We start from the raw sequence: 27,022 nt of genomic DNA, 5'->3' as shown, positions 1-27,022 counted from the left end.
TGAAAAAATCGAAATGGACCTCAGGGATATGATAGATAATATGAAACGTCCGAATATAAGACTCATTGGTGTCCCAGAAGGGGAAGAAAAGGGTAAGGTCTAGGAAGAGTATTCAAAGAAATTGTTGGGGAAAACTTCCCAAATCTTCTAAACAACATAAATACACAAATCATAAATGCTCAGCGAACTCCAAATAGAATAAATCCAAAAAAACCCACTCCGAGACATATACTGATCACACTGTCAAACATAGAAGAGAAGGAGCAAGTTCTGAAAGCAGCAAGAGAAAAGCAATTCACCACATACAAAGGAAACAGCATAAGACTAAGTAGTGACTACTCAGCAGCCACCATGGAGGCGAGAAGGCAGTGGCACGATATATTTAAAATTCTGAGTGAGAGGAATTTCCAGCCAAGAATACTTTATCCAGCAAAGCTCTCCTTCAAATTTGAGGGAGAGCTTAAATTTTTCACAGACAAACAAATGCTGAGAGAATTTGCTAACAAGAGACCTGCCCTACTGGAGATACTAAAGGGAGCCCTACAGACAGAGAAACAAAGACAGGACAGAGAGACTTGGAGAAAGGTTCAGTACTAAGAGATTCGGTATGGGTACAATAAAGGATATTAATAGAGAGAGGGAAAAATATGGCAAACATAATCCAAAGGATAAGATGGCCGATTCAAGAAATGCCTTCACGGTTTTACGTTGAATGTAAATGGATTAAACTCCCCAATTAAAAGATATAGATTCGCAGAATGGATCAAAAAAAATGAACCATCAATATGTTGCATACAAGAGACTCATCTTAGACACAGGGACACAAAGAAACTGAAAGTGAAAGGATGGAAAAAAATATTTCATGCAAGCTACAGCCAAAAGAAAGCAGGTGTAGCAATATTAATCTCAGATAAAATAGACTTCAAATGCAGGGATGTTTTGAGAGACAAAGAAGGCCACTACATACTAATAAAAGGGGCAATTCAGCAAGAAGAAATAACAATCGTAAATGTCTATGCACCCAATCAAGGTGCCACAAAATACATGAGAGAAACATTGGCAAAACTAAAGGAAGCAATTGATGTTTCCACAATAATTGTGGGAGACTTCAACACATCACTCTCTCCTATAGATAGATCAAACAGACAGAAGACCAATAAGGAAATTGAAAACCTAAACAATCTGATAAATGAATTAGATTTAACAGACATCTACAGGACATTACATCCCAAATCACCAGGATACACATACTTTTCTAGTGCTCACGGAACTTTCTCCAGAATAGATCATATGCTGGGACATAAAACAAGCCTCAATAAATTTAAAAAGATTGAAATTATTCAAAGCACATTCTCTGACCACAATGGAATACAATTAGAAGTCAATAACCATCAGAGACTTAGAAAATTCACAAATACCTGGAGGTTAAACAACACACTCCTAAACAATCAGTGGGTTAAAGAAGAAATAGCAAGAGAAATTGCTAAATATATAGAGACGAATGAAAATGAGAACACAACATACCAAAACCTATGGGATGCAGCAAAAGCAGTGCTAAGGGGGAAATTTATAGCACTAAACGCATATATTAAAAGGAAGAAAGAGCCAAAATCAAAGAACTAATGGATCAACTGAAGAAGCTAGAAAATGAACAGCAAACCAATCCTAAACCAAGTACAAGAAAAGAAATAACAAGGATTAAAGCAGAAATAAATGACATAGAGAACAAAAAAACAATAGAAAGGATAAATATCACCAAAAGTTGGTTCTTTGAGAAGATCAACAAGATTGACAAGCCCTAGCTAGACTGACAAAATCAAAAAGAGAGAAGACCCATATAAACAAAATAATGAATGAAAAAGGTGACATAACTGCAGATCCTGAAGAAATTAAAAAAATTATAAGAGGATACTATGAACAACTGTATGGCAACAAACTGGATAATGTAGAAGAAATGGACAATTTCCTGGAAACATATGAACAACCTAGACTGACCAGAGAAGAAATAGAAGACCTCAACCAACCCATCACAAGCAAAGAGATCCAATCAGTCATCAAAAATCTTCCCACAAATAAATGCCCAGGGCCAGATGGCTTCACAGGGGAATTCTACCAAACTCTCCAGAAAGAACTGACACCAATCTTACTCAAACTCTTTCAAAACATTGAAGAAAATGGAGCACTACCTAACTCATTTTATGAAGCTAACATCAATCTAATACCAAAACCAGGCAAAGATGCTACAAAAAAGGAAAACTACCGGCCAATCTCCCTAATGAATATAGATGCAAAATCCTCAACAAAATACTTGCAAATCGAATCCAAAGACACATTAAAAAATCATACACCATGACCAAGTGGGGTTCATTCCAGGCATGCAAGGATGGTTCAACATAAGAAAATCAATCAATGTATTACAACACATTAAAAACTCGAAAGGGAAAAATCAATTGATCATCTCAATAGATGCTGAAAAAGCATTTGACAAAATCCAACATCCCTTTTTGATAAAAACACTTCAAAAGGTAGGAATTGAAGGAAACTTCCTCAACATGATAAAGAGCATATATGAAAAACCCACAGCCAGCATAGTACTCAATGGTGAGAGACTGAAAGCCTTCCCTCTAAGATCAGGAACAAGACAAGGATGCCCGCTGTCACCACTGTTATTCAACATTGTGCTGGAAGTGCTAGCCAGGGCAATCCGGCAAGACAAAGAAATAAAAGGCATCCAAATTGGAAAGAAGAAGTAAAACTGTCATTGTTTGCAGATGATATGATCTTATATCTAGAAAACCCTGAGAAATCAACGATACACCTACTAGAGCTAATAAACAAATTTAACAAAGTAGCGGGATACAAGATTAATGCACATAAGTCAGTAATGTTTCTATATGCTAGAAATGAACAAACTGAAGAGACACTCAGAAAAAGATACCATTTTCAATAGCAACTAAAAAAATCAAGTACCTAGGAATAAACTTAACCAAAGATGTAAAAGACCTATACAAAGAAAACTACATAACTCTACTAAAAGAAATAGAAGGGGACCTTAAAAGATGGAAAAATATTCCATGTTCATGGATAGGAAGGCTAAATGTCATTAAGATGTCAATTCTACCCAAACTCATCTACAGATTCAATGCAATCCCAATCAAAATTCCAACAACCTACTTTGCAGACTTGGAAAAGCTAGTTATCAAATTTATTTGGAAAGGGAAGATGCCTCGAATTGCTAAAGACACTCTAAAAAAGAAAAACGAAGTGGGAGGACTTACACTCCCTGACTTTGAAGCTTATTATAAAGCCACAGTTGCCAAAACAGCATGGTACTGGCACAAAGATAGACATATAGATCAATGGAATCGAATTGAGAATTCAGAGATAGACCTTCAGATCTATGGCCGACTGATCTTTGATAAGGCCCCCAAAGTCACCGAACTGAGCCATAATGGTCTTTTCAACAAATGGGGCTGGGAGAGTTGGATATCCATATCCAAAAGAATGAAAGAGGACCCCTACCTCTCCCCCTACACAAAAATTAACTCAAAATGGACCAAAGATCTCAATATAAAAGAAAGTACCATAAAACTCCTAGAAGATAATGTAGGAAAACATCTTCAAGACCTTGTATTAGGAGGCCACTTCCTAGACTTTACACCCAAAGCACAAGCAACAAAAGAGAAAATAGATAAATGGGAACTCCTCAAGCTTAGAAGTTTCTGCACCTCAAAGGAATTTCTCAAAAAGGTAAAGAGGCAGCCAACTCAATGGGAAAAAATTTTTGGAAACCATGTATCTGACAAAAGACTGATATCTTGCATATACAAAGAAATCCTACAACTCAATGACAATAGTACAGACAGCCCAATTATAAAATGGGCAAAAGATATGAAAAGACAGTTCTCTGAAGAGGAAATACAAATGGCCAAGAAACACATGAAAAAATGTTCAGCTTCACTAGCTATTAGAGAGATGCAAATTAAGACCACAATGAGATACCATCTAACACCGGTTAGAATGGCTGCCATTAAACAAACAGGAAACTACAAATGCTGGAGGGGATGTGGGGAAATTGGAACTCTTATTCATTGTTGGTGGGACTGTATAATGGTTCAGCCACTCTGGAAGACAGTCTGGCAGTTCCTTAGAAAACTAGATATAGAGCTACAATTCGATCCAGCGATTGCACTTCTCGGTATATACCCGGAAGATCGGAAAGCAGTGACACGAACAGATATCTGCACGCCAATGTTCATAGCAGCACTATTCACAATTGCCAAGAGATGGAAACAACCCAAATGTCCTTCAACAGATGAGTGGATAAATAAAATGTGGTATATACACACGATGGAATACTACGCGGCAGTAAGAAGGAACGATCTGGTGAAACATATGACAACATGGATGAACCTTGAAGACATAATGCTGAGCGAAATAAGCCAGGCACAAAAAGAGAAATATTATATGCTACCACTAATGTGAACTTTGAAAAATGTAAAACAAATGGTTTATAATGTAGAATGTAGGGGAACTAGCAGTAGAGAGCAATTAAGGAAGGGGGAACAATAATCCAAGAAGAACAGATAAGCTATTTAACGTTCTGGGGATGCCCAGAAATGACTATGGTCTGTTAATTTCTGATGGATGTAGTAGGAACAAGTTCACTGAAATGTTGCTATATTATGTAACTTTCTTGGGGTAAAGTAGGAACATGTTGGAAGTTAAGCAGTTATCTTAGGTTAGTTGTCTTTTTCTTACTCCCTTGCTATGGTCTCTTTGAAATGTTCTTTTATTGTATGTTTGTTTCCTTTTTAACTTTTTTTTTCATACACTTGATTTGAAAAAAGAAGGGAAAGTTAAAAAAAAAAAAGAAAAGAAAAAAGACAAATAAGGAAAAAAAAAAAAAGATGTAGTGCCCCCTTGAGGAGCCTGTGGAGAATGCAGGGGTATTCGCCTACCCCACCTCCATGGTTGCTAACATGACCACAGACATAGGGGACTGGTGGTTTGATGGGTTGAGCCCTCTACCATAAGTTTTACCCTTGGGAAGACGGTTGCTGCAAAGGAGAGGCTAGGCCTCCCTGTATTTGTGCCTAAGAGTCTCCTCCTGAATGCCTCTTTGTTGCTCAGATGTGGCCCTCTCTCTCTGGCTAAGCCAACTTGAAAGGTGAAATCACTGCCCTCCCCCCTACGTGGGATCAGACACCCAGGGAAGTGAATCTCCCTGGCAACGTGGAATATGACTCCCGGGGAGGAATGTAGACCCGGCATCGTGGGATGGAGAACATCTTCTTGACCAAAAGGGGGATGTGAAAGGAAATGAAATAAGCTTCAGTGGCAGAGAGATTCCAAAACGAGCCAAGAGATCACTCTGGTGGGCACTCTTACGCACACTTTAGACAACCTTTTTTAGGTTCTAAAGAATTGGGGTAGCTGGTGGTGGATACCTGAAACTATTAAACTACAACCCAGAACCCATGAATCTCGAAGACAGTTGTATAAAAATGTAGCTTATGAGGGGTGACAGTGGGATTGGGAATGCCATAAGGACCAAACTCCACTTTGTCTAGTTTATGGATGGATGTGTAGAAAAGTAGGGGAAGCAAACAAACAGACAAAGGTACCTAGTGTTCTTTTTTACTTCAATTGCTCTTTTTCACTCTAATTATTATTCTTGTTATTTTTGTGTGTGTGCTAATGAAGGTGTCAGGGATTGATTTAGGTGATGAATGTACAACTATGTAATGGTACTGTAAACAATCGAAAGTACAATTTGTTTTGTATGACTGCGTAGTATGTGAATATATCTCAATAAAATGATGATAAAAAAAAAAAAACAAATAGAGCTTTTATAACCCTCTTTTCTTTTGGTGGCCAAATGTTAAATAATGATGGATTTTGCAATGTGAGTGGCTGTTTGATTTTCTAATGATGCTGTTATGCAAAATACCAGATGTGGATTGGCTTTTATAAAGGGGGTTTATTTGGTTACAAATTTACACTTCCACAGCCAAAAAAAGTGTCCAAACTAAGGCAAAAACAGGAGGATACCTCCACTGAAGAAAGGCCCATGGCATCTGGAACACCTCTGTCAGCTGAGAAAGCAGTGGCTGACATCTGCTGTTCTTTCCTCCCGGGTTGTGTTTCAGAAAGGCTCTCTCCAAAATGTGCCTCTCAGCTTCTCTCTTTCAGATCCTGTGCATCCTTGCTTCTTTGTCCCAGGACATTTCCCTCCAAGCATCTGAGGGTCCTCTCTTAGCTTCTCCAGGCAAATTCTGGGCTTCATCCCTTAGCTTAGTATCTCCAAATATCTTTCCATCTGCATCACTGAGTGCCTCCAAGTGTCCACATCTTTGTCAGCTCTTGAACTCTCTTAAGGACTCCAGTGAACTAATCAAGACGTTCCTTGAATTGGCAGGGTCCACACCTCCATGGAGATAATTTAATCAAAGTTCTCACCCACAGCTGAGTGAGTCACAGCTGCACGAAAACAATCAAAAGTTTCCACCCTATTCAAAAGACAAATTCTGCCCGCCCAAGATTGCATCAAAGAACATAGCTTTTGTGGGGGACATAACAGATTCAAACCAGTATGGTGGCGTATTTCAGATCCCTTTGTAAAGAAGTGTTTTCTGGGGATTTATTTTTGAGGCCAGCATAGTAACAGGGACATCTTATTTTTACTTCACACAGCTGACTCTTATGTAACCAACAATTCTGAATCTTGTTCAATATGATATAGGGTAATATAGTCTTCTACATAATTCACATGTATTCAAATATAGTCTTACAACCATTCATTTTGACAAATTTCCTACTAAATGCCACTTAAAAATATATCCCAAGAGATTCTGTGTGGGAGTCTTACCATTTATTTAATATCATGAAAAATAAAGCCTCATTTTATTATCCAACTAGAAATTTGCTTTAGATTTTCCATATTTTCTTTTTCAAAATCCTTGAAGCCAAAATTTGACTAAATTTCATCTGACTTTTGATACAGTTTCATTCAACTGCTCAATTTTCATCTAGGAGCATCCAAGTCAAGATCAAAATCCAAATTCACTTGCATTTTTTTCCTCATTTCTTCTGCAGCTGAATGTAGATTATTTTCAATATTTTCAGTCTTTCCTTGTTCTTTATTAAATGAAATAGTAGTATTTTCTTTCTATCCACTTCTAGAAGCAAATCTGTAAAAACAGAAAGTAGATTATAGGGTTCAGGGGCTGCTGGTTGGGGAGGAAGTTATTACTTAATCAGTGCAGAGTTTGGGTAATGGATATTGGTGATAGTAGCACAATAGTGTGAATGTAATTGACACACCTGAATTGCACACCTGAAAGGGGTTAAAGTGGTAAGTTTTTAATTGTACACATATGCTACTACAATAAATTTTTAAGAAAAGAAAAATGAAAAATCTCACCATGTCTTTCTGCAATCATCGTTTTCAACCTCCTGTCTTTTCAAACTGAGTAGCCGAGGCTCAGAGAGGTTACTGGTCACCTGAGGCCACTCAAGCCTGACCCCTTCAATGACACCAACCCTAAGCTCCAAGTCCCCAGCTCTGTTGTGGAGTTGGAGGTCCGTGGGTCTGGCCATATGAGACAGCCTAGCTGAAATCTAGAACCAAATAGACATGGTTCAAATCACACTGCAGTTTGCTAGCTTTGTCATTTTGCTTCTCACCCAAGGAAGATGATTTTGATGAAGGTATAGGACTGTTTCCATGCAGATACATGGCATAAGTAATTGCTCAGAAGCTGGACATGAGTGTATGGTGGCTAGTTCCTAAATATGTGGACATGGTGTGTAAAATAAAGGGGACTTGCAATTCAGATAGGGGAGTTTGGACTGGATTCTGCAAAGTCCAGGGACATGGCCTTTAAATGAGTTGGAGAAGGGCCTTCAGACCACCCTCCTCCCTTCCCACCTGCACTGTTTGACTGTTGATGATCACCAGGTGAAGTCCCACCTGGACACAGTCCAGGTGAGGCTGTCCATGGAGAAGTTGTAGAAAGTGGCCTCAAATGACATCCAGACCTTAGGACAGGGCTTGTAGGATGATCCTGGGGGAAGAGGTTAGCCCTACAGGGGCTAGGAGATGTACCAGCCATGGAGTCCTGCTGCCCCGCAAGGAAGATTCACCATCCCCACCATCCACCTGCTGCATCCCTGACAGTCCCTGCCTGAATGCCCACAGCCATGGGCAGCTCACTACCTCTCCAGGTGTGCACCCCACCTCTACACTTCTTAACCTTCATCTTCTCCATCCTCTCCTTTGTTGACACCTGTTTGCCTCCACCCTACTCCCAAAAATGCAAAACAAGATGAGGAATCAAAGCAATCACCTTTCAGACTGTCTCACCCAAATACACTTTGATATGGTGTTAGCTGGGATGAACGATGATCCCTTTGTGATTCACTTGTAGCCCTTAGACCTGCCTGTAGGAATTTACAGCTCCAAGACAAGCTACTTTGGGGTCTTGGCTCATTTTTCTTGAAGACTCCCTATTTTGTCCCCTAATGTTGGCCTAGTATCAATGAATGCACTTTAAGATCTTTCCCACTTCTTCAGTAACTTTACCAAGGTCCCCATGGAATATCAATATTTTCATTCTTTAGAATTTTCCCTCTTTCTCTGAGTTCAGTAGGCACTGTCAGAGAATACAGTTTAGAGGAGGAAATTACTCTAGATTAGGTAGAATAGGAAAGATGGGCTATATACTGGCTGCTCTTCCAACATCATAACTCCATGATTTCATTCAAAAGAGGTTCTGAAGATCAGAAATGGTTTTGTTTGTTTTGTTGTTGTTGTTGTTCACACTAAAAAAAAAAATTCCCAGAGAGACAAAAGAACACTTTTGGATTATCTGACACAATTGCTTGGAATTAGATTCTCTGGGAAGTCCAATTATCCATCACAGTGTTTCCCACCTGCCTTGAATTGTGAGTTGAAAAGGACTTTTCCCTCTCCTCCAGGGAGGCTCCCAGTCTCAAGGGCTCCATACTCTCTCTAGCAAAAAGGGAGACAAAAAGAAGCTTTCTGATGCAACACCATCCCCACAGAGCCTCTATCCTTAGAGTGTTTTGTCAATTACCCCACAGACTAAGGCAAGATTCAAAAACAAAGGTGCTGGATTCCAAGTAGGTTTTATCGGGAAGTTGTCCCAGGGTAAGGAGAGTTGATGTATGTGTAGGGGCTAAGTGGAGTCACCAAGACCATCACAAGTAGGGGTGAGAGCCTGGAACCCCACTGCTCGGGGAGTCTCTGGGGCCTAGGCTTGATTAAAGAGGATATATTGGTGGGAGGAAAGAGCCCAAAGAGCTGGTGCTTTCATGCCTTTTTTTGTGTATGTGATTATGCTGAGTTCAAGTATATGCAGACGTTTGGAGGGAAAGAGAAATTATATATGCCTCTAGATCTTTCTCAACTCACAGTCAGATATCTGACCATTAGATTTATCTCAGTCAGTCGGCATGGCCACGACCCCGAACAGACCACATCCGTGGAAAGTTCGTCTACAGTAATTTAATATTCGTGCTTGAACTTCCAGAGAAGCTGCTCTGGCTGGGAAGACCTGGAGCCCTCAACTGCTGGGGAGAGGCTGGCACCCAGGGAACAATCTCTGACACAGCCCAGAGACCCCTTGAGCGCCCCACCCAGGATGGTCCAAAGCAGTCACACCCTCGAGCAGTTTCCAGAGACCAAATCAGGTTAGCTTGGAGATCCAGGGCAGAAAGCTGAACTTCAGTTCAACCATCAGAGTAAAGAGAGAGGTGACTTTGCAACCTTAGACACAACCTCAAACCAAGAATTTTCCTTGCAGATTTTATTCATTCCATAAATGTTTACTGAGTACTTGGTGTGCATTCTGATGCTGTGTGCTTGGGAGTGAAGTCAAATAAACAATTAAAGGGAAAGTACTGGGTGAACTGGGATCTCAAGCAAGTCATTATTTGACTATTGTAATCCAGGGTGGATATAGTCATCATTCTCCCCCTGAATTTAAAAGGAATTAAAACAGCATCATTGGACCCTAAAAGCTTCATGGGCCCTAGACCCTGTGCCTCCTTTGCCTGATGGATTTATCAGCCCTGGAGAAATGGTCCTTCCATGCTCCATCATGAGTGGAGTTGACGACTCAGTGCTTCTTCTCTAGGCTCTCACTTTTAGCAAAGGGCATCAGCTCTTAGACGTTGGTAGCAATGAGAAAATGTGAAAAGGAAGGGTTTCAATGGCCAGCTCAAGAACATGTTGGAGGGACTCTTCATCCCAAAGGCAAAGGAGATTGATTTAGAACCAGCAGACAAGCTGCTCAGCTTCAACCTGATCGAAGGCTTGTCTCTACCTGGTTCTCCTGCCTGACTCTGGGAGATGAGGGCTAGTAAAAAGGAAATGTTTTTTCCCAGGAAGCATGTATCTGAAGCTCCACACAAACCATGACATAAGGGGACTCACTTTTCTATTGAAGAAGCTGTTTACAGAGGATCCCAAAGGCTGGAAAGGGGAAATATTTACTTCTCTGTGGAGCCATCATTAGTAGGGGGATACTTGGAAGGGAAGGTGAGGTCAGGGAAACAAGGGATTGAGCATGTTGAGGGAAAGGGTCTTTTTTGGAGAAGATGTTGGGGAGATCCAAGAGAGTCTTTGGAGGCAGAGAAACCAATGTATATCCAAGCCAGTGTATTGAGTTTATGTTGCATCGTAGACCAGCTGACACCAATGGGAGGAAAACCAAGAAGTCTCCTCCAGGTGGAGACTGGGAAGCTATTGATGAAGATGCCTCTCCATTGTGCTGAAAGGACCATCATAGCAGAAACAGGTGAGTAACTGGGGGAGCCCACGGGCTGGAGAGTGTGGCTTCTGCACTGCATCAGCCAGTAAGACAATCCTCAGAGGAGACAAACACAAAGTGACTGGGGCAGGAGTGCCAAGTTTTATTTGGAGAAGCACGTCCTGAACAGTCATGTGCAGTATCACTGGTGGAAAGTGGGATGTCCAGGGAGAAGCAAGAACTCTGGAGTTACACCAGCATTTGTTTAAAACGTGGTTCTCCACTTGCTTACTCGGTAATCTTGCATTGGTTATTATACTTCTTTGAATCTCTGCTTCCTCACCCATTCAGTGCTGGTAAAAAGAACACCTATTGATGAGGATTAAGTGGGGAAAATGCCTGTAAAATGCTTAGTGTTCTCCAGCCCAAAATGTGAATAGCACTGAGGTGGAGAAACCCTTCAACTGAAATCCATCAACCCTCCTCTAACTTTAGTGTGGTGCCTGGTATGTAGTAAATGCTTAACAGGGGATGTATATGAGAAGAAAAGAACCATATACATTTTCCCCTCTTGAAAATCCTTTGACAAGGTCCTGTAGGACTGTTTGGCTCTGAGTTAGCCTCAAAAGGTAAGGATTAAAGAATCAACTCTTCTCTGAACATAGACATGGAAACAGCGCAATTCTCCAGGGATTTAAGCAGGGACTGGTCTTCTAAGTCTTTCTTTAAAACTGTATCTGGAAATGCCATTTCACAGAGAAATCTCCAAGTGTGCATGTAACATGAAGCTCATCTCTTCCTGAACACCAGTCAACAGATGTGAGAGGCTTCCCAGAGGTTCCCAGGAAGATCTGAGAAGAGCCGATGGGTTTCAGTTGAGGAGTTTCTCCATCTCAGTGGTATTGACATTTTCTCCGGATTATTCTCTGCAGCGGGAACTGTCCTGTGCGTTATCAGATATTTAGCAGCATCCCTTGTCTCCACCTTCTAGATGCCAGGAGCGCTCTGCCCCAAGATGTGACAACCAAAAACACCTCCGGACATTGCCCACATTTCCTGCAGGGAGCAAAATCACCTCCAGTTGAGAAGCACTGAGTTAGGGTAAGAACAAAGGAACTGTTGTCTCAGAAATTCCTACAAAGGTGACCACTTTGTGCCATGGAACTGAATGAGAATTACTGGGTTGAATAACATCAACAAAAAGAGCTAACACAGATTGAGCAGTCTAGCTACATGCCAGACACTGGGCTACACACCAGGCATGCAGTATCCTGCCATCAGAAGAGAGTTTAGAAACCACCTAGCCAATCTCTTCCAGTGCCTGCACTTCTTTTTCCAATATGAATAAATAGTTGGGAACCATATCAAGCCATTCCCATATGGCTATCAATGTGCCAAACTTTTATTCACTACCTTATTTAATTATCTAGCAACTTCTATGAGGAAGGTGTTATTTATCCCCATTTTCAGATGGGGCAACTGAGTCCCAGAAAGGTTAAACAAGTTGCTGAAGGTCAAAAGACTAGGATGCTGCATTCAAATCCTGCTCTTTCTGACCCCAGGGTATATTATCTTAACTCTATGCCAGAATGATCCACAATGCAATGACCTTCCTTTTCTAACCTGGAACACGACCCTACCCGATTTTCAAAACTCACCTTAAAGGTCTCCCCTTCAGCAAAGTCTTCTCTAACCCCTCAGGCAGAGCTGGGCTCTGCACCCCATGGAAACACCCTTTCTACACTGTCCTGAAGTGATTTGCTTATCTACCCACCCACCCATCCCCATCCAGCACTACGTCTTTTGAGGGCAATGATAAGGGGTATTTATATTTCCTGCCCACTTATCATTAATTGAAAAAAGTAAACACTCCCTCATGAAGCTATCCTTTCCATTTGGGGGTAGATTTAACTCTCAGAAAATTCTTAGACAGAACCATAATCAGCCTCCCTGATTTCCCACAAATAATTAGGCATTCCCTCTCTTCAAATACACTCCTTTAGATTTTGAGGGCAGCTCTCAGCTGTCCAGAGAGATTTCCCTCAACTATGTCATCCAAAGGTGTTTGCCCTAGTAAATTCCTAATAAGAGCATACTGTTTAATTGTTTTTACACTTATTTCCATAAAAGGAGCATCTGGCTTGACTTCTTCCTTGTTTGTTCTCTCTCTCTCCAATGAGACTGTGAACCTCATGAAAGAATGTACTTGTCCATCTTTTTCACACTCTGAATCATTTATGCTTCCTTCAATGATTGGCACTTGGGAGGAGTTCAATTAACTTTCATTGAAAGAATGGATGAATAAATAAATAGTGGAGAGCAGATAATGAGGGGTCTTGATGCAACAGAAAATCCAGCTCTAGTGTGGCATTGAAATGGGCAAAACAAAGAGCTAGAGATGGAGAGAGAGCAGTCAGTGGATAGGCAAGGGGAGAAGCTCTACCTGGTTTCAAGGTTAAAGGAAATCATGTCAGAGAAGCTGAAAGATATCTTAGACAAGTGTCATGAATGGTCTGGGCCCAAGTTGACCCTTCCAGGTCTCCAAGTAGCCCAACACCTTTGGGCACCTGGTAAAGAAATCTGCTGGATTCAGCCAAGGGAGAATCCTCTCAATATTAATAAACCAGCCTCTCTATACTTCTCTCACTTTCTCTTGATGGCACCAGGTGCCCTCTTTAGCCCATAAGTTATCGCTGTTGGAGATGATGGGTAGTGAATGATACTCCTAGACAATCTGAGCTTGCCTGGGTGTGTGGGGTTGAGGGTAAGAAGGTCAAGCATTCTTAGTTAAGTGAGGGCAGTCTTCCCTGATACTTAAGACATCTTCCTCATCGACTTCATTCATTCAGCATATGTTTATTGAATACTTAATAAATGCTAAGCATAACATACTCCACTCTCATCCTATAAAATCAAGCCTCAAACAGATGGCTGATATTTGGGACAACTTGTCACCCACCACCCCAGACTGCTTGGTTCTAACCTTTGTCACTCATGTGTCCCTTTACAGTGTAGAAGTCTTGGTTCCACATCCTAAATGCCATCCTGCTTCTCACTCTTATAGACTTTGGGGATTTGGAAACAATTTTTTTCCAACAAATTTGGAAATAAGTCTTTCCTTGTGGTTTTGGACTTAATTTTTGATCCAGCCTTATCATCCCTCGTCCTTTTGTGAAAGTCTCCTTGCTTCATATTCCAGTCTTTTTGGAATCCCACCTCTGCTTTGTCTGTAAAACATCTTGAAAGGCTGTGTTCCAGTGTTTCACTGAGAATGTTTCATACTCTCCCTTGAAGACAGAAAATCTAACTGCAAAAGTTGGTGGGTAGGGCCTGCCTGGAGGATGGAGGCAAGAGCTTAACTCAGAGGTGACAAATACGAGCATTGTGTTGCTGTCACCCAAGTCCAAGCAGACACAATTGATCAATCATGGCATTTTTCTTTCTACTGAGGCTGGATGAGGTTCATCAAGCTTCTCAAGAGGCTCTAGGTGACCTCCACCAAACCACCACAGTTGCATGTGAGATGAAACTTACTTGCCACCCCTACTGAGACTCCTTGCCAGAGGTCCTGCTCTTCCTGCATACAAATGAAGCTCCTCATAGTATGGGGGGAGGAAATCTATCAATGGAGTCAGACTTCATTCTCATGGGGCTCTTCAGTCACTCACAGCCACACCTCCTTCTCTTCTCCCTTGTGGCTGCCACGCTCACCATGGGCCTTCTGGGCAACACCGTCCTGCTCTTCCTGATCCATACAGACTCCCGGCTCCACACACCCATGTACTTTCTGCTCAGCCAGCTCTCCCTGCTGGATATTGGCTTCCCATTGGTCACCATCCCCAAGATGGCAGCCAACTACCTGCAGGGAGAGCGTTCCATCTCCTTCGGGGGCTGTGCAGCTCAGATGTTCTCTCTGATGTTGATGGGTGTGTCTGAAGGTGTCCTGCTGTCCCTCATGTCTTATGACCGCTACGTTGCCGTGTGCCACCCCCTGCACTATCCTGTGCTCATGAGACGTCAGGTGTGCCTGCTCATGGTGGGCACCTCCTGGTGCTCTGGTGTGCTCGTCGCTTCCATTCAGACCTCCATCATCCTGCACTTCCCCTACTGTGCCTCCCGCACCGTGGACCACTTCTTTTGTGAGCTGCCCGCCCTGCTGAAGCTCACCTGTGCAGATACCTCAGCCTATGAGTTGGCGCTGTCCGTCTCGGGGGTGCTGATTCTGCTGCTGCCCTTATCACTGATTGCCACCTCTTACGGCCACGTTTTGGGAGCTGTTCTGCAAATGCGCTCAGCGGAGGCCCGGCACAAGGCCTTCACCACCTGCTCCTCTCATGTCACCGTGGTGGGGCTCTTTTATGGGGCAGCTGTGTTCACATACATGGTACCTGGCACCTACCACAGCCCACGGCAGGACAACGTGGTCTCCCTCTTCTACAGCCTGGTCACCCCCACACTCAACCCTCTCATCTACAGCCTGAGGAACCGAGAAGTGAGAGCGGCTTTGGTCAAGGGGCTTGGAAGAGCTGGCTTCAGGTCAAAGAGATAAGCTCGTGGCGGGAGTGATCCTCCTTTACCACAGAGACCTTCTGTGGATTTGTAGAAAACAAAGGTGGCAATCCCAATCACTTTAATAAGGGGGAGGGATTTTTTCCTGTTTTAAACAAAGGAAATTTATAACAAGAATTCTAGATCCCAGCTTGTGGATATTGTACCCTATTAGTTAGGATATTAGCATTATACTCTATTCTTATCCTATATCTTAACCTGTTAGTTAGGATATTTGCCTTATATCTTATTCTTATACATTTATGCACAATGAGTGGGATCCAAGCCTTGAAATCCAATCAAGAAAGGGTTCCCCACCCCCTGAGGAACTGGGGGTGGATGTGGAGGTGTTGGACTTCCTCACCTGGATTGTTGCTGATGTTCTCACAAACACTGAGGACTGACGGCTTCACATGCTGAGCCCTCTCTCTTGGGGCTTGACCCTATGAAGTTTGCTATTGCAAAGGAGAGGCTAAACCTGCTTATAATTTGCCTAAGACTCTCCCCCTGAGAGCTTCTTTGTTACTCAGATGTGGCCTCTCTCTCTAACTAAGCCACCTTGGTAGGTGAACTCACTGCCCTCCCCCTTACTTGGAACCTGACTCCCAGGGATGTAAATGTTCCTGGCAATGCAGAATATGACTCCCAGGGATGAATCTGGACCTGGCATTGTGGGATTGAGAACATCTTCTTGACCAAACGGGGATGTGAAATATAAAGCTTCAGTGGCTGAGAGATTCCAAATGGAATCGAGAGGTCATTCTAGTGGACATTCTTACACACTATATAGATAACACTTTTTAGGTTTTACTGTATTGGAATAGCTAGAAGTAAATATCTGAAACTACCAAACTCCAACTCAGTAGCCTTGACTCTTGAAGATGACTGCAAGACAATGTAGATTATAAGGGGTGACTGTGTGATTGTGAAAACCTTGTGGATCTCACTCCCTTTCTCCAGTGTATGGATGGATGAGTAGAAAACTGGGGACAAAAACTAAATGAAAACTAGGGTGGGATGGGGGGATGATTTGGGTGTTTTTATTTTTATTTTTTAATTTTTATTCTGATTCTGATTCTTTCTGTTGTGAGGAAAATGCTCAAAAATAAATTGGGGTGATGAATGCACAGCTATATGGTGGTACTGTGAACTGTTGACTGTACACCATGGATGGACATGTATGGACATGGATGGACATGTATGGTGTGTGAATATATCCCAGTAAAATTGAATTTTTTTAAAAATGAGAGCTTTTATGAAAGCTATACATCAATGAAGTTTTTAAGAGAAATTAAATTATATTTCTTATGGATGTAGATATGGGTAATAAAGCCATAGAAAATCAATAAATGATTATCAAAATCAGGACTGTGGTTAATTCTGAGTAGTTGACCCACATGAAAAAGCAGCTCAGATGGGGATCTCTGGGCTTGGGTGGTAGATGGGAGAGCATTCATTCTAAATTATCCACTGACTGTACATATGTTTATGCATTTTTATGTGCACTATATTTCACAATAAAAGAAGAAAAGGTAAAAATGCTTTGATAAGGCATATGAAAATACTCTGGAAAAATAAACTGCTATATAATTGCTAAGTAATAAATTTTTAAAAAAATAGGGCTTTTATAACCCTTTTTTCTTTTGGTGGCCAAATGTTAAATAATGATGGATTTTGCAATGTGAGTGGGTGTTTGAATTTCTAATGCTGTTGTTATGCAAAATACAAGATGTGGATTGGCTTTTATAAAGGGGGTTTATTTGGTTGCAAATTTACACTTCCACAGCCAAAAAAGTGTCCAAACTAAGGCAAAAACAGGAGGATACCTCCACTGAAGAAAGGCCCATGGCATCCAGAACACCTCTGTCAGCTGAGAAAGCAGTGGCTGACATCTGCTGGTCTTTGCTCCCAGGTTGTGTTTCAGATGGCTCTCTCCAAAATGTGTTTCTCAGCTTCTCTCTTTCAGATCCTGTGCATCCTTGCTTCTTTGTCCCAGGGCATTTCTCTCCAAGCATCTGAGGGTCCTCTCTTAGCTTCTCCGGGCAAATTCTGGGCTTCATCTCTTAGCTTAGTATCTCCAAATATCTTTCCATCTGCATCTCCGAGTGCCTCCAAGTGTCCACATCTTTGTCAACTCTTGAGCTCTCTTAAGGACTCCAGTGAACTAATCAAGACCTTCCTTGAATGGGCAGGGTCCACACCTCCATGGAAATAATTTAATCAAAAGTCTCACCCACAGCTGGGTGAGTCACAGCTGCATGAAAACAATCAAAAGTTTCCACCCTATTCAAAAGACTAATTCTGCCCCAAGATTGCATCAAAAAACATAGCTTTTGTGGGGGACATAACAGATTCAAACCAGTATGGTGGCGTATTTCAGATCCCCTTGTAAAGAAGTGTTTTCTGGGGAAATATTTTTGAGGCCAGCATAGTAACAGGGACATCTTATTTTTACTTCACACAGCTGACTCTTATGTAACCAACAATTCTGAATCTTGTTCAATATGATATAGGGTAATATAGTCTTCTACATAATTCATATGTATTCAAATTTACTCTTACAACCATTCATTTTGACAAATTTCCTACTAAATGCCACTTAAAAATATATCCCAAGAGATTCTGTGTGGGAGTCTTACCATTTATTTAATATCATGAAAAATAAAGCATCATTTTATTATCCAACTAGAAATTTGCTTTAGATTTTCCATATTTTCTTTTTCAAAATCCTTGAAGCCAAAATTTGACTAGAATTTCATCTGACTTTTGATACAGTTTCATTCAACTGCTCAATTTTCATCTAGGAGCATCCAAGTCAAGATCAAAATCCAAATTCACTTGCATTTTTTTCCTCATTTCTTCTGCAGTTGAATGTAGATTATTTTCAATATTTTCAGTCTTTCCTTGTTGTTTATTAAATGAAATAGTAGTATTTTCTTTCTATCCACTTCTAAAAGCAAATCTGTAAAAACAGAAAGTAGATTATAGGGTTCAGGGGCTGCTGGTTGGGGAGGAAGTTATTACTTAATCAGTGCAGAGTTTGGGTAATGGATATTGGTGATAGTAGCACAATAGTGTGAATGTAATTGACACACCTGAAATGCACACCTGAAAGGGGCTAAAGTGGTAAGTTTTTAATTGTACATATATGCTACTACAATAAAAAATTTTAAGAAAAGAAAAATGAAAAATCTCACCATGTCTTTCTGCAATCATCGTTTTCAACCTCCTGTCTTTTCAAACTGAGTAGCCGAGGCTCAGAGAGGTTACTGGTCATCTGAGGCCACTCAAGCCTGACCCCTTCAATGACACCACCTCTAAGCTCAAAGTCCCCGGCTCTGCTCTGGAGTTGGAGGTCCAAGAGCCTGGCCATGTGCGACAGCCTAGCTGAACTCTGGAACCAAATAGACATGGTTCAAATCACACCGCAGTTTGCTAGCTGTGTCCTTTGGCTTCTCACCCAAGGATGATGATTTTGATGAAGGAATAGGACTGTTTCCATGCAGATACATGGCATAAGTAATTGCTCAGAAGCTGGACATGAGTGTATGGTGGCTAGTTCCTAAATGTGTGGACATGGTGTGTAAAACAAAGGGATCTTGCAAGACAGATTGGGGGGGGGGGGGGGAGTTTGGACAGAATTCTGCAAAGTCCAGGGACATGGCCTTTAAATGAGTTGGAGAAGGGCCCTCAGACCACCCTCCTCCCTTCCCTCCTGCACTGTTTGACTGTTGATGATGACCAGGTGAAGTCCTACCTGGACACAGTCCAGGTGAGGCTGTACATGGAGAAGTTTTAGAAAGTGGCCGCAAATGACATCCAGACCTTAGGACAGGGCTTGTAGGATGATCCTGAGGGAAGAGGTTAGCCCTACAGGGGCTAGGAGCTGGACCGACCATGGAGTCCTGCTGCCACCCAGGGAAGATTTACCATCCCCATCACCCACCTGCTGCATTCCTGACAGTCCCTGCTTGAATGACCACAGCCACGGGCAGCTCACTACCTCTCCAGGTGTGCTCCCCACCTCTACACTTCTTAGCCTTCATCTTCTCCATCCTCTCCTTTATTGACACCTGTTTGCCTCCACCCTAGTCCCAAAGATGCAAAAGGAAATGAGGAATCAAAGCAATCACCTTTCAGACTGCCTCACCCAAATACACTTTGATGTGGTATTAGCTGGGATGAACGACGATCCCTTTGTGATTCACTTGTAGCTCTTAGTCCTGCCTATAGGAATTTACAACTCCAGAACCAGCTACTTCTGGGTCTTGTTCCTTTTTCTTGCAGACTCCCTATTTTATCCCCTAATTTTGGCCTGGTATCAATGAATGCACTTTAAGATCTTTCCCACTTCTTCAGTGACTTTACCAAGGTCCCCATGGAATATCAATACTTTCATTCTTTAGTCTTTTCCCTCTTTCTGTGAGTTCAGTAGGCACTGTCAGAGAATACAGATTAGAGGAGGAAAGTACTCAAGAAGAGGTAGAATAGGAAAGATGGCTATTTCCTGGCTGCTCTTCCAACATCATAACTCCATGATTTCATTCAGAAGAGGTTCTGAAGATCAGAAATGGTTTTGTTTTGTTTTGCTTTGCTTTGTTTTGCTGTTGTTCACACTAAAAAAATCCCAGAGGGGCAAAGAAACACTTTTGGATTATCTGACACTATTGCTTGAATTTACATTGTCTGGAAAGTCTAATTATCCATCACAGTGTTTCCCACCTGCCTGGAATTGTGAGTTGAAAAAGACTTTTCCCTCTCCTCCAGGGAGGCTCCCAGTCTCAAGGGCTCCATACTCTCTCTGGCAAAAAGGGAGACAGAAAGAAGCTTTCTGATGCAACACCGTCCCCACAGAGCCTCTATCCTTAGAGTGTTTTGTCAATAACCCAACAGACTAAGGCAAGATTCAAAAACAAAGGTGCTGGATTCCAAGTAGGTTTTATCGGGAAGTTGTCCCAGGATAAGGAGTGTTGATGTATGTGTAGGGGCTGAGTGGGGTCTCCAAGCCCATCACAAGTAGGGGTGAGAGCCTGGAGCCCCACTGCTTGGGGGATCTCTGGGGCCTAGGCTTGATTAAAGAGGATATATTGGTGGCAGAAAAGAGCCCAAAGAGCTGGTGCTTCCATACCCTATTTTTTTCTGTGTGTGTGATTAGGCTGAGTTCAAGTATATGCAGATGTTTCAAGGGAAAGAGAAATTGTATATGTCTCTAGAGCATTCTCAACTCACAGTCAGGCATCTGACCATTAGATTTCTTTCAGTTGGTCAGCACGGCCATGACCCCGAATAGACCAGATGCCTGGAAAGCTCGTCTACAGTATTTTGATATTCGTGCTTGAACTTCCACAGAAGCTGCTCTGGCTGGGAAGACCTGGAGTCCTCAACTGCTGGGGAGAGGCTGGCACCCAGGGCATACTCTCTGACACAGCCCAGAGACCCCTGGAGCTCCCTACCCAGGATGGTCCAAAGCAGTCAAACCCTGAAGCAGTTTCCAGAGACCAAATCAGGTTAGCTTGGAGATCCAGGGCAGAAAGCGGAACTTCAGTTCAACCATCAGAGTAAAGAGAGAGGTGACTTTGCAACCTTAGACACAACCTCAAACCAAGAATTTTCCTTGCAGATTTTATTCATTCCACAAATGTTTACTGAGTACTTGGTATGCATTCTGATGCTGTGTGCTTGAGAGTGAAGACAAATAGACAATCAAAGGGAAAGTACTGGGTGAACTGGGATCTCAAGTAAGTCATTATTTGACTATTGTAATCCAGGGTGGATATAGTCATCATTCTCCCCCTGAACTTAAAAGGAATTAAAACAATTTCATTGGACCCTAAAAGCTTCATGGGCCCTAGACCCTGTGTCTCCTTTGCCTGGAGAAATGGTCCTTCCATGCTCCATCATGAGTGGAGTTGACGACTCAGTGCTCCTTCTCTAGGCTCTCACTTTTAGCAAAGGGCATCAGCTCTTAGATGTTGGTAGCAATGAGAAAACGTGAAAAGGAAGGGTTTCAATGGTCAGGTCAAGAACCTGTTGGAGGGACTCTTCATGCCAAATGCAAAGGAGATTGATTTGGAACCAGCAGACAAGCTGCTCAACTTCAGCCTGATCTAAGGCTTGTCTCTACCTGGTTCTTCTGCCTGACTCTGGGAGATGAGGGCTAGTAGAAGGAAATGTTTTTCCCCAGGAAGCATGTATCTGAATCTCCATACAAACCATGACATAAGGGGACTCACTTTTCTATTGAAGAAGCTGTTTGCAGAGGATCCCAAAAGCTGGAAAGGGGAAATATTTACTTCTCTGTGGAGCCATCATTAGTAGTGGGGTACTCAGAAGGGAAGGTGAGATCAGGGAAACAAGGGGTTGAGCATGTTGAGGGAAAGGGTCTTTCATGGAGAAGATATTGGGGAGATTCAAGAGAGTCTTTGGAGACAGAGAAACCAGTGTATATCCAAGCCAGTGTATTCAGTTTATGTTGCATCGTAGACCAGCTGACACCAATGGGAGGAAAACCAAGAAGTCTCCTCCAGGTGGAGACTGGGACGATATTGATGAAGATGCCTTTCGAATGAGCTGAAAGGCCCATCATAGCAGAGACTGGTGAGTAACTGGGGGAGCCCACTGGCTGGAGAGTGTGGCTTCTGCACTGCATCAGCCAGTAAGACAATCCTCAAACAGAGGAGACAAACACAAAGTGACTGGGGCAGGAGTGCCAAGTTTTTTTTTGGAGAAGCACATCCTGAACAGTCCCTTACAGTATTGCTGGTGGAAAGTGGGATTCCAGGGAGAAGCAGGAACTCAGACGTTTCACCAGCATTTGTTTAACACTTGGTTCTCCACTTGCTTACTGAGTGATCTTGCATTGGTTATTGTACTTCTTTGAATCTCTGCTTCCTCACCCATTCAGTGCTGGTAAAAAGAGCACCTATTGATGAGGATTAAGTGGGGGAAATGCCTGTAAAATGCTTAGTGTTGTCCAGACCAAAACGTGAATAGCACTGAGGTGGAGAAACCCTTCAACTGAAATCCATCAACCTTTCTCGTAGTTTAGTATGGTGCCTGGTATGTAGTAAATGCATAATAGGAGATGTATATGAGAAGAAAAGAACCACATACATTTTCCTCACTTGAAACTCCTTTGAGAAGGTCCAGTAGGACTGTTTGGCTCTGAGTTAGCCTCAAAGGATAAGTATTAAAGAATAAAGTCTTCTCTGTACATAGACATGGAAACAGCACAATTCTCCAGGGATTTAAGTAGGAACTGGTCTTCTAAGTCTTTCTTCAAAACTGTGTCTGGAAATGCCATTTCACAGAGAAATCTCCAACTGTGCATGTGACATGAAGCTCATCTCTTCCTGAACACCAGTCAATAGATGTGAGAGGCTTTCCAGAGGATCCCAGGAAGATCTCAGAAGGACTGATGGGTTTCAGTTGAGGGGTTTCTCTACCTCGGTAGCATTGACATTTTCTCCGGATTATTCTCTGCAGCGGGGACTGTCCTGTGCGTTATCGGGTGTTTAGCAGCATCCCTGGCCTCCACCTTCTAGATGCCAAGAGCTCTCTGCCCCAAGATGTGACAAACAAAAATGCGTCTGGACATTGCCCACATCTCCTGCTGGGAGGAAAGTCACCTCTGGTTGAAAACCACTGAACTAGGGTAAGAACAAAGGAACTGTGATTTCAGAAAGTCCTCCAAAAGTGACCTCTTTGTGCCATGGAACTGAATGAAAATTACTCATTGAGTAACATCAACAAAAAGAGCTAACACATCTTGAGCAGTCTAGCTACGTGTCAGACACTGGGTTGCACACCAGGCATGCAGTATCCCGCTGTCAGAAGAGATTTTAGAAACCACCTAGCCAATCTCTTCCAGTGCCTGCACTTCTTTTTACAATATGAATTAATAGTCGGGAACCATATCAAGCCATTCCCATATGGCTATCAATGTGCCAAACCTTTATTCACTACCTTATTTAATTATCTAGCAACTCCTATGAGGAAGGTGTTATTTATCCCCATTTACAGATGCGGAAACTGAGTCCAAGAAAGGTTAAACAAGTTGCTGAAAGTCAAAAGACTAGGATGCTGCATTCAAATCCTACTCTTTCTGAGCCCAGGGTATATTATCTTAACTCTATGCCAAAATGATCCACAGTGTAACCTGGAACACGACCCTACCTGATTTTCAAAACTCACCTTAAAGGTCTCCCCTTCAGCAAAGTCTTCTCTAACCCTTCAGGCAGAGTTGGGCTCTGCACCCCATGGAAACCCCCTTTCCACACGGTCCTGAAGTGATTTGCTTATCTACCCCAGCCCCCATCCAGCACTAAGTCCTTTGAGGGCATTGCTAAGGGGTATTTATATTTCCTGCCCACTTACCAATAATTGAAAAAGGCAAACACTCCCTCAGGAAGCTATCTGTTCCATTTGGGGGTAGATTTAAGTCTTAGAAAATTCTTAGACAACACAATAATCAGCCTCCCTGATTTCCCACAAATAATTAGGCATTCCCTCTCTTCAAAACACTCCTTTAGATTTTGAGGGCAGCTCTTAGCTGTCCAGAGAGATTTCCCTCAACTATGTCATCCAAAGGTGTTTGCCCTAGTAAATTCCCAATAAGATCATCCTGTTTAATTTTTTTGCACTGCTTTCCATTAAAAGGAGTAACTGGCTTGACCTTTTCCTTGTTTGTTCTCTCTCTCTCCAATGAGACTGAACCTCATAAAAAAATGTACTTGTCCATCTTTTTCACACTCTGGGTCATTTATGCGTCCTTCAATGATTGGCAATTGGGAGGAGCTCAGTTAACTTTTGTTGAAAGAATGGATGAATAAATAAATTGTTGTGGACTGGATAATGATGGGCCTTGATGCAACAGAAAATCCAGCTCTAGTGTCGCATTGAAATGGGCAAAACAAAGACATAGAAATGGAGAGAGAGCAGACACTGGATAGGCAAGGGAAGAAGTTCTACCCGGTTTCAAGGTTAAAAGAAATCATGTCAGAGAAGCTGAAAGATATCTTAGGCAAGTGTCACAAATGGTCTGGACCCAGGTTGACCCTTCCTGGTCTCCAAATAGCCTAACACCTTTGGGCATCTGGTAAAGAACTCTACTGGATTCAGTCAAGGGAGAATCCTCTCGATCTTAATAAACCAGCCTGTCTATACTTCTCTCACTCTCCGTTGATGGCACCGGGTGCCCCTTTAGCACATAAGTTCTTGCTGGTGTAGATGATGGGTAGCAAATCACACTCCTAGACAATCTGAGCTTGCCTGGGTGCATGGGGTTGAGGGTAAGAAGGTCAAGCATTCTTAGTTAAGTGAGGGCAGTCCTTCCTGATACTTAAGACATCTTCCTCATCTAGTTCATTCATTCAGCATATGTTTATTGAATACTTAATAAATGCTAAGCATAACATACTCCACTCTCATCCTATAAAATCAAACTTCAAACAGATGGCTGATGTTTGGGACAACTTGTCACCCACCATCCCAGACTGCTTGGTTCTAACCTTTGTCACTCATGTGTCCCTTTATAGTGTAGATGTCTTGGTTCCACATCCTAAATGTCATCCCACTTCTGACTCTTCCAGACTTTGGGGATTTGGATGCAAGTTTTTCCAACAAAGTTGGAATTAAGTCTTTCCTCATGGTTTTGGACTTAATTTTTGATCCAGCCTGATCATTCCTCGTCCTTTTGTGAAAGTCTCCTTGCTTCATATTCCAGTCTTTTCAGAATTCCACTTCTCCTTTGTCCCTAGAACATCTAGAAAGGGTGTATTCCAGTGTTTCACTGAGGATGTCTCATACTCTCTCTTGGAGACAGAAAATCTAACTGCAAGAGTTGGTGGGTAGGGTCTGCCTGCAGGATGGAGGCAACAACTTAACTCAGAGGTGACAAATATGAGCATTGTGTTGCTGTCACCCATCTCCAGGTCTGAGCAGACATAATGCATCAATCATGGCATTTTTCTTCCTACTGAGCCTGGATGAGGTTCATCAAGCTTCTCAAGAGGCTACAGGTGACCTCCACCAAACTACCACAGTTGATGTGAGATGAAACTTACTTGCCACCCCCACTGAGACTCCTTGCCAAAGGTCCTGCTCTTCCTGCATATTAATGAAGCTCCCCAGAGTATGGGGGGAGGAAATCTATCAACAGAATCAGACTTCATTCTCATGGGGCTCTTCAGCCACTCACGGCCACACCTCATTCTCTTCTCCCTTGTGGCTGCCACGTTCACCATCAGCCTTCTGGGCAACACTGTCCTCCTCTTCCTGATCCATACAGACTCCCGGCTCCACACGCCCATGTACTTTCTGCTCAGCCAGCTCTCCCTGTTGGACATTGGCTTCCCATTGGTCACCATCCCCAAGATGGCTGCCAACTACCTGCAGGGAAAGGATTCCATCTCCTTTGGGGGCTGTGCAGCTCAGATGTTCTCTCTGATGATGATGGGTGTGTCTGAAGGTGTCCTGCTGTCCCTCATGTCTTATGACCGCTACGTTGCCGTGTGCCACCCCCTGCACTATCCTGTGCTCATGAGACGTCAGGTGTTCCTGCTCATGGTGGGCACCTCCTGGTGCTCTGGCGTGCTCGTCGCTTCCATTCAGACCTCCATCATCCTGCACTTCCCCTACTGCGCCTCCCGCAGCGTGGACCACTTCTTTTGTGAGCTGCCCGCCCTGCTGAAGCTCTCCTGTGCAGACACCACAGTCTATGAGTTGGCGCTGTCCATCTCGGGGGTGCTGATTCTGCTGCTGCCCTTGTCACTGATTGCCACCTCTTACGGCCACGTGTTGGGGGCTGTTCTGCGCATGCGCTCAGCGGAGGCCCGGCACAAGGCCTTCACCACCTGCTCCTCTCATGTCACCGTGGTGGGGCTCTTTTATGGGGCAGCTGTGTTCACGTACATGGTACCTGGCACCTACCACAGCCCACAGCTGGACAACGTGGTCTCCCTCATCTACAGCCTGATCACCCCCACACTCAACCCACTCATCTACAGCCTGAGGAACCGAGAAGTGAGAACGGCTTTGGTCAAGGGGCTTGGTGGAGCTGGCTTCAGGTCAAAGAGTTGAGCTCATGGCTGGAGTGACCCTCCCTCACCACAGAGACCTTCTGTGGATTTGTAGAAAACAAAAGTGGCGATCCCAATCACTTTAATAAGGGGGGGGGGGGAGGAGGGGTCCAGTTTTAAACAAAAGACATTTATAACAAGAATTCTAGATCCCAGCTTGTGGATATCTTAACCTATTAGTTAGGATATTGGCCTTATATCCTATTCTTATACATTTATGTACAATGAGTGGGATCCAACCCCTGAAATCCAATCAAGAAAGGGGACCCCACCCCCGTGAGGAGCTGGGGGTGGACGCAGAGGTGTTGGATTTCCTCACCTGGATTGTTGCTGATGTTCTCACAAACACTGGGGACTGATGGCTTGACATGCTGAGCCCTCTGTCTTGGGGCTTGCCCCTATGAAGCTTTTACTGCAAAGGAGAGGCTAAACCTGCTTATAATTGTGCCTAAGAGTCTCCCCCTGAGTGCCTCCTTTTGGCTCAGATGTGGCCTCTCTCTCTAACTAACCACCTCAGCAGGTGATCTCATTGCCCTCCCCCTTACTTGGGACCTGTCTCCCAGGGATGTAAATCTCCCTGACAATGCAGAATATGACTCCCAGGGATGAATCTGGACC

At 42.9% G+C, this 27,022-nt stretch overlaps 2 protein-coding genes across 2 annotated transcripts; both read left to right on the top strand.

Annotated features, from left to right (window-relative positions):
* Positions 1-14,382: 14,382 nt before the first annotated feature.
* Positions 14,383-15,327, top strand: LOC119520644 (olfactory receptor 2Z1-like). The gene has a single exon (XM_037818644.1). It carries the CDS (start codon positions 14,383-14,385, stop codon positions 15,325-15,327), a length of 945 nt encoding a protein of 314 aa, XP_037674572.1.
* Positions 15,328-25,460: 10,133 nt separating this feature from the next.
* LOC119520211 (olfactory receptor 2Z1-like) lies at positions 25,461-26,405 on the top strand. The gene has a single exon (XM_037817913.1). The coding sequence runs from the start codon at positions 25,461-25,463 to the stop codon at positions 26,403-26,405; it is 945 nt and encodes a 314-aa protein (XP_037673841.1).
* Positions 26,406-27,022: the final 617 nt, after the last annotated feature.

The sequence above is a fragment of the Choloepus didactylus genome, chromosome 25 (assembly GCF_015220235.1).
Source record: "Choloepus didactylus isolate mChoDid1 chromosome 25, mChoDid1.pri, whole genome shotgun sequence".
Classification (NCBI taxonomy): Eukaryota; Metazoa; Chordata; class Mammalia; order Pilosa; family Megalonychidae; genus Choloepus; species Choloepus didactylus.
The sequence above is the reverse complement of the archived record's forward strand: the minus strand, read 5'-3'. Positions and strand labels throughout refer to the sequence as shown.

Excerpts from the sequence above, each read along its gene's own strand:
- LOC119520644 (XM_037818644.1), top strand. The coding sequence starts at position 14,383 with ATGGGGGGAGGAAATCTATCAATGGAGTCAGACTTCATTCTCATGGGG.
- LOC119520211 (XM_037817913.1), top strand. The coding sequence starts at position 25,461 with ATGGGGGGAGGAAATCTATCAACAGAATCAGACTTCATTCTCATGGGG.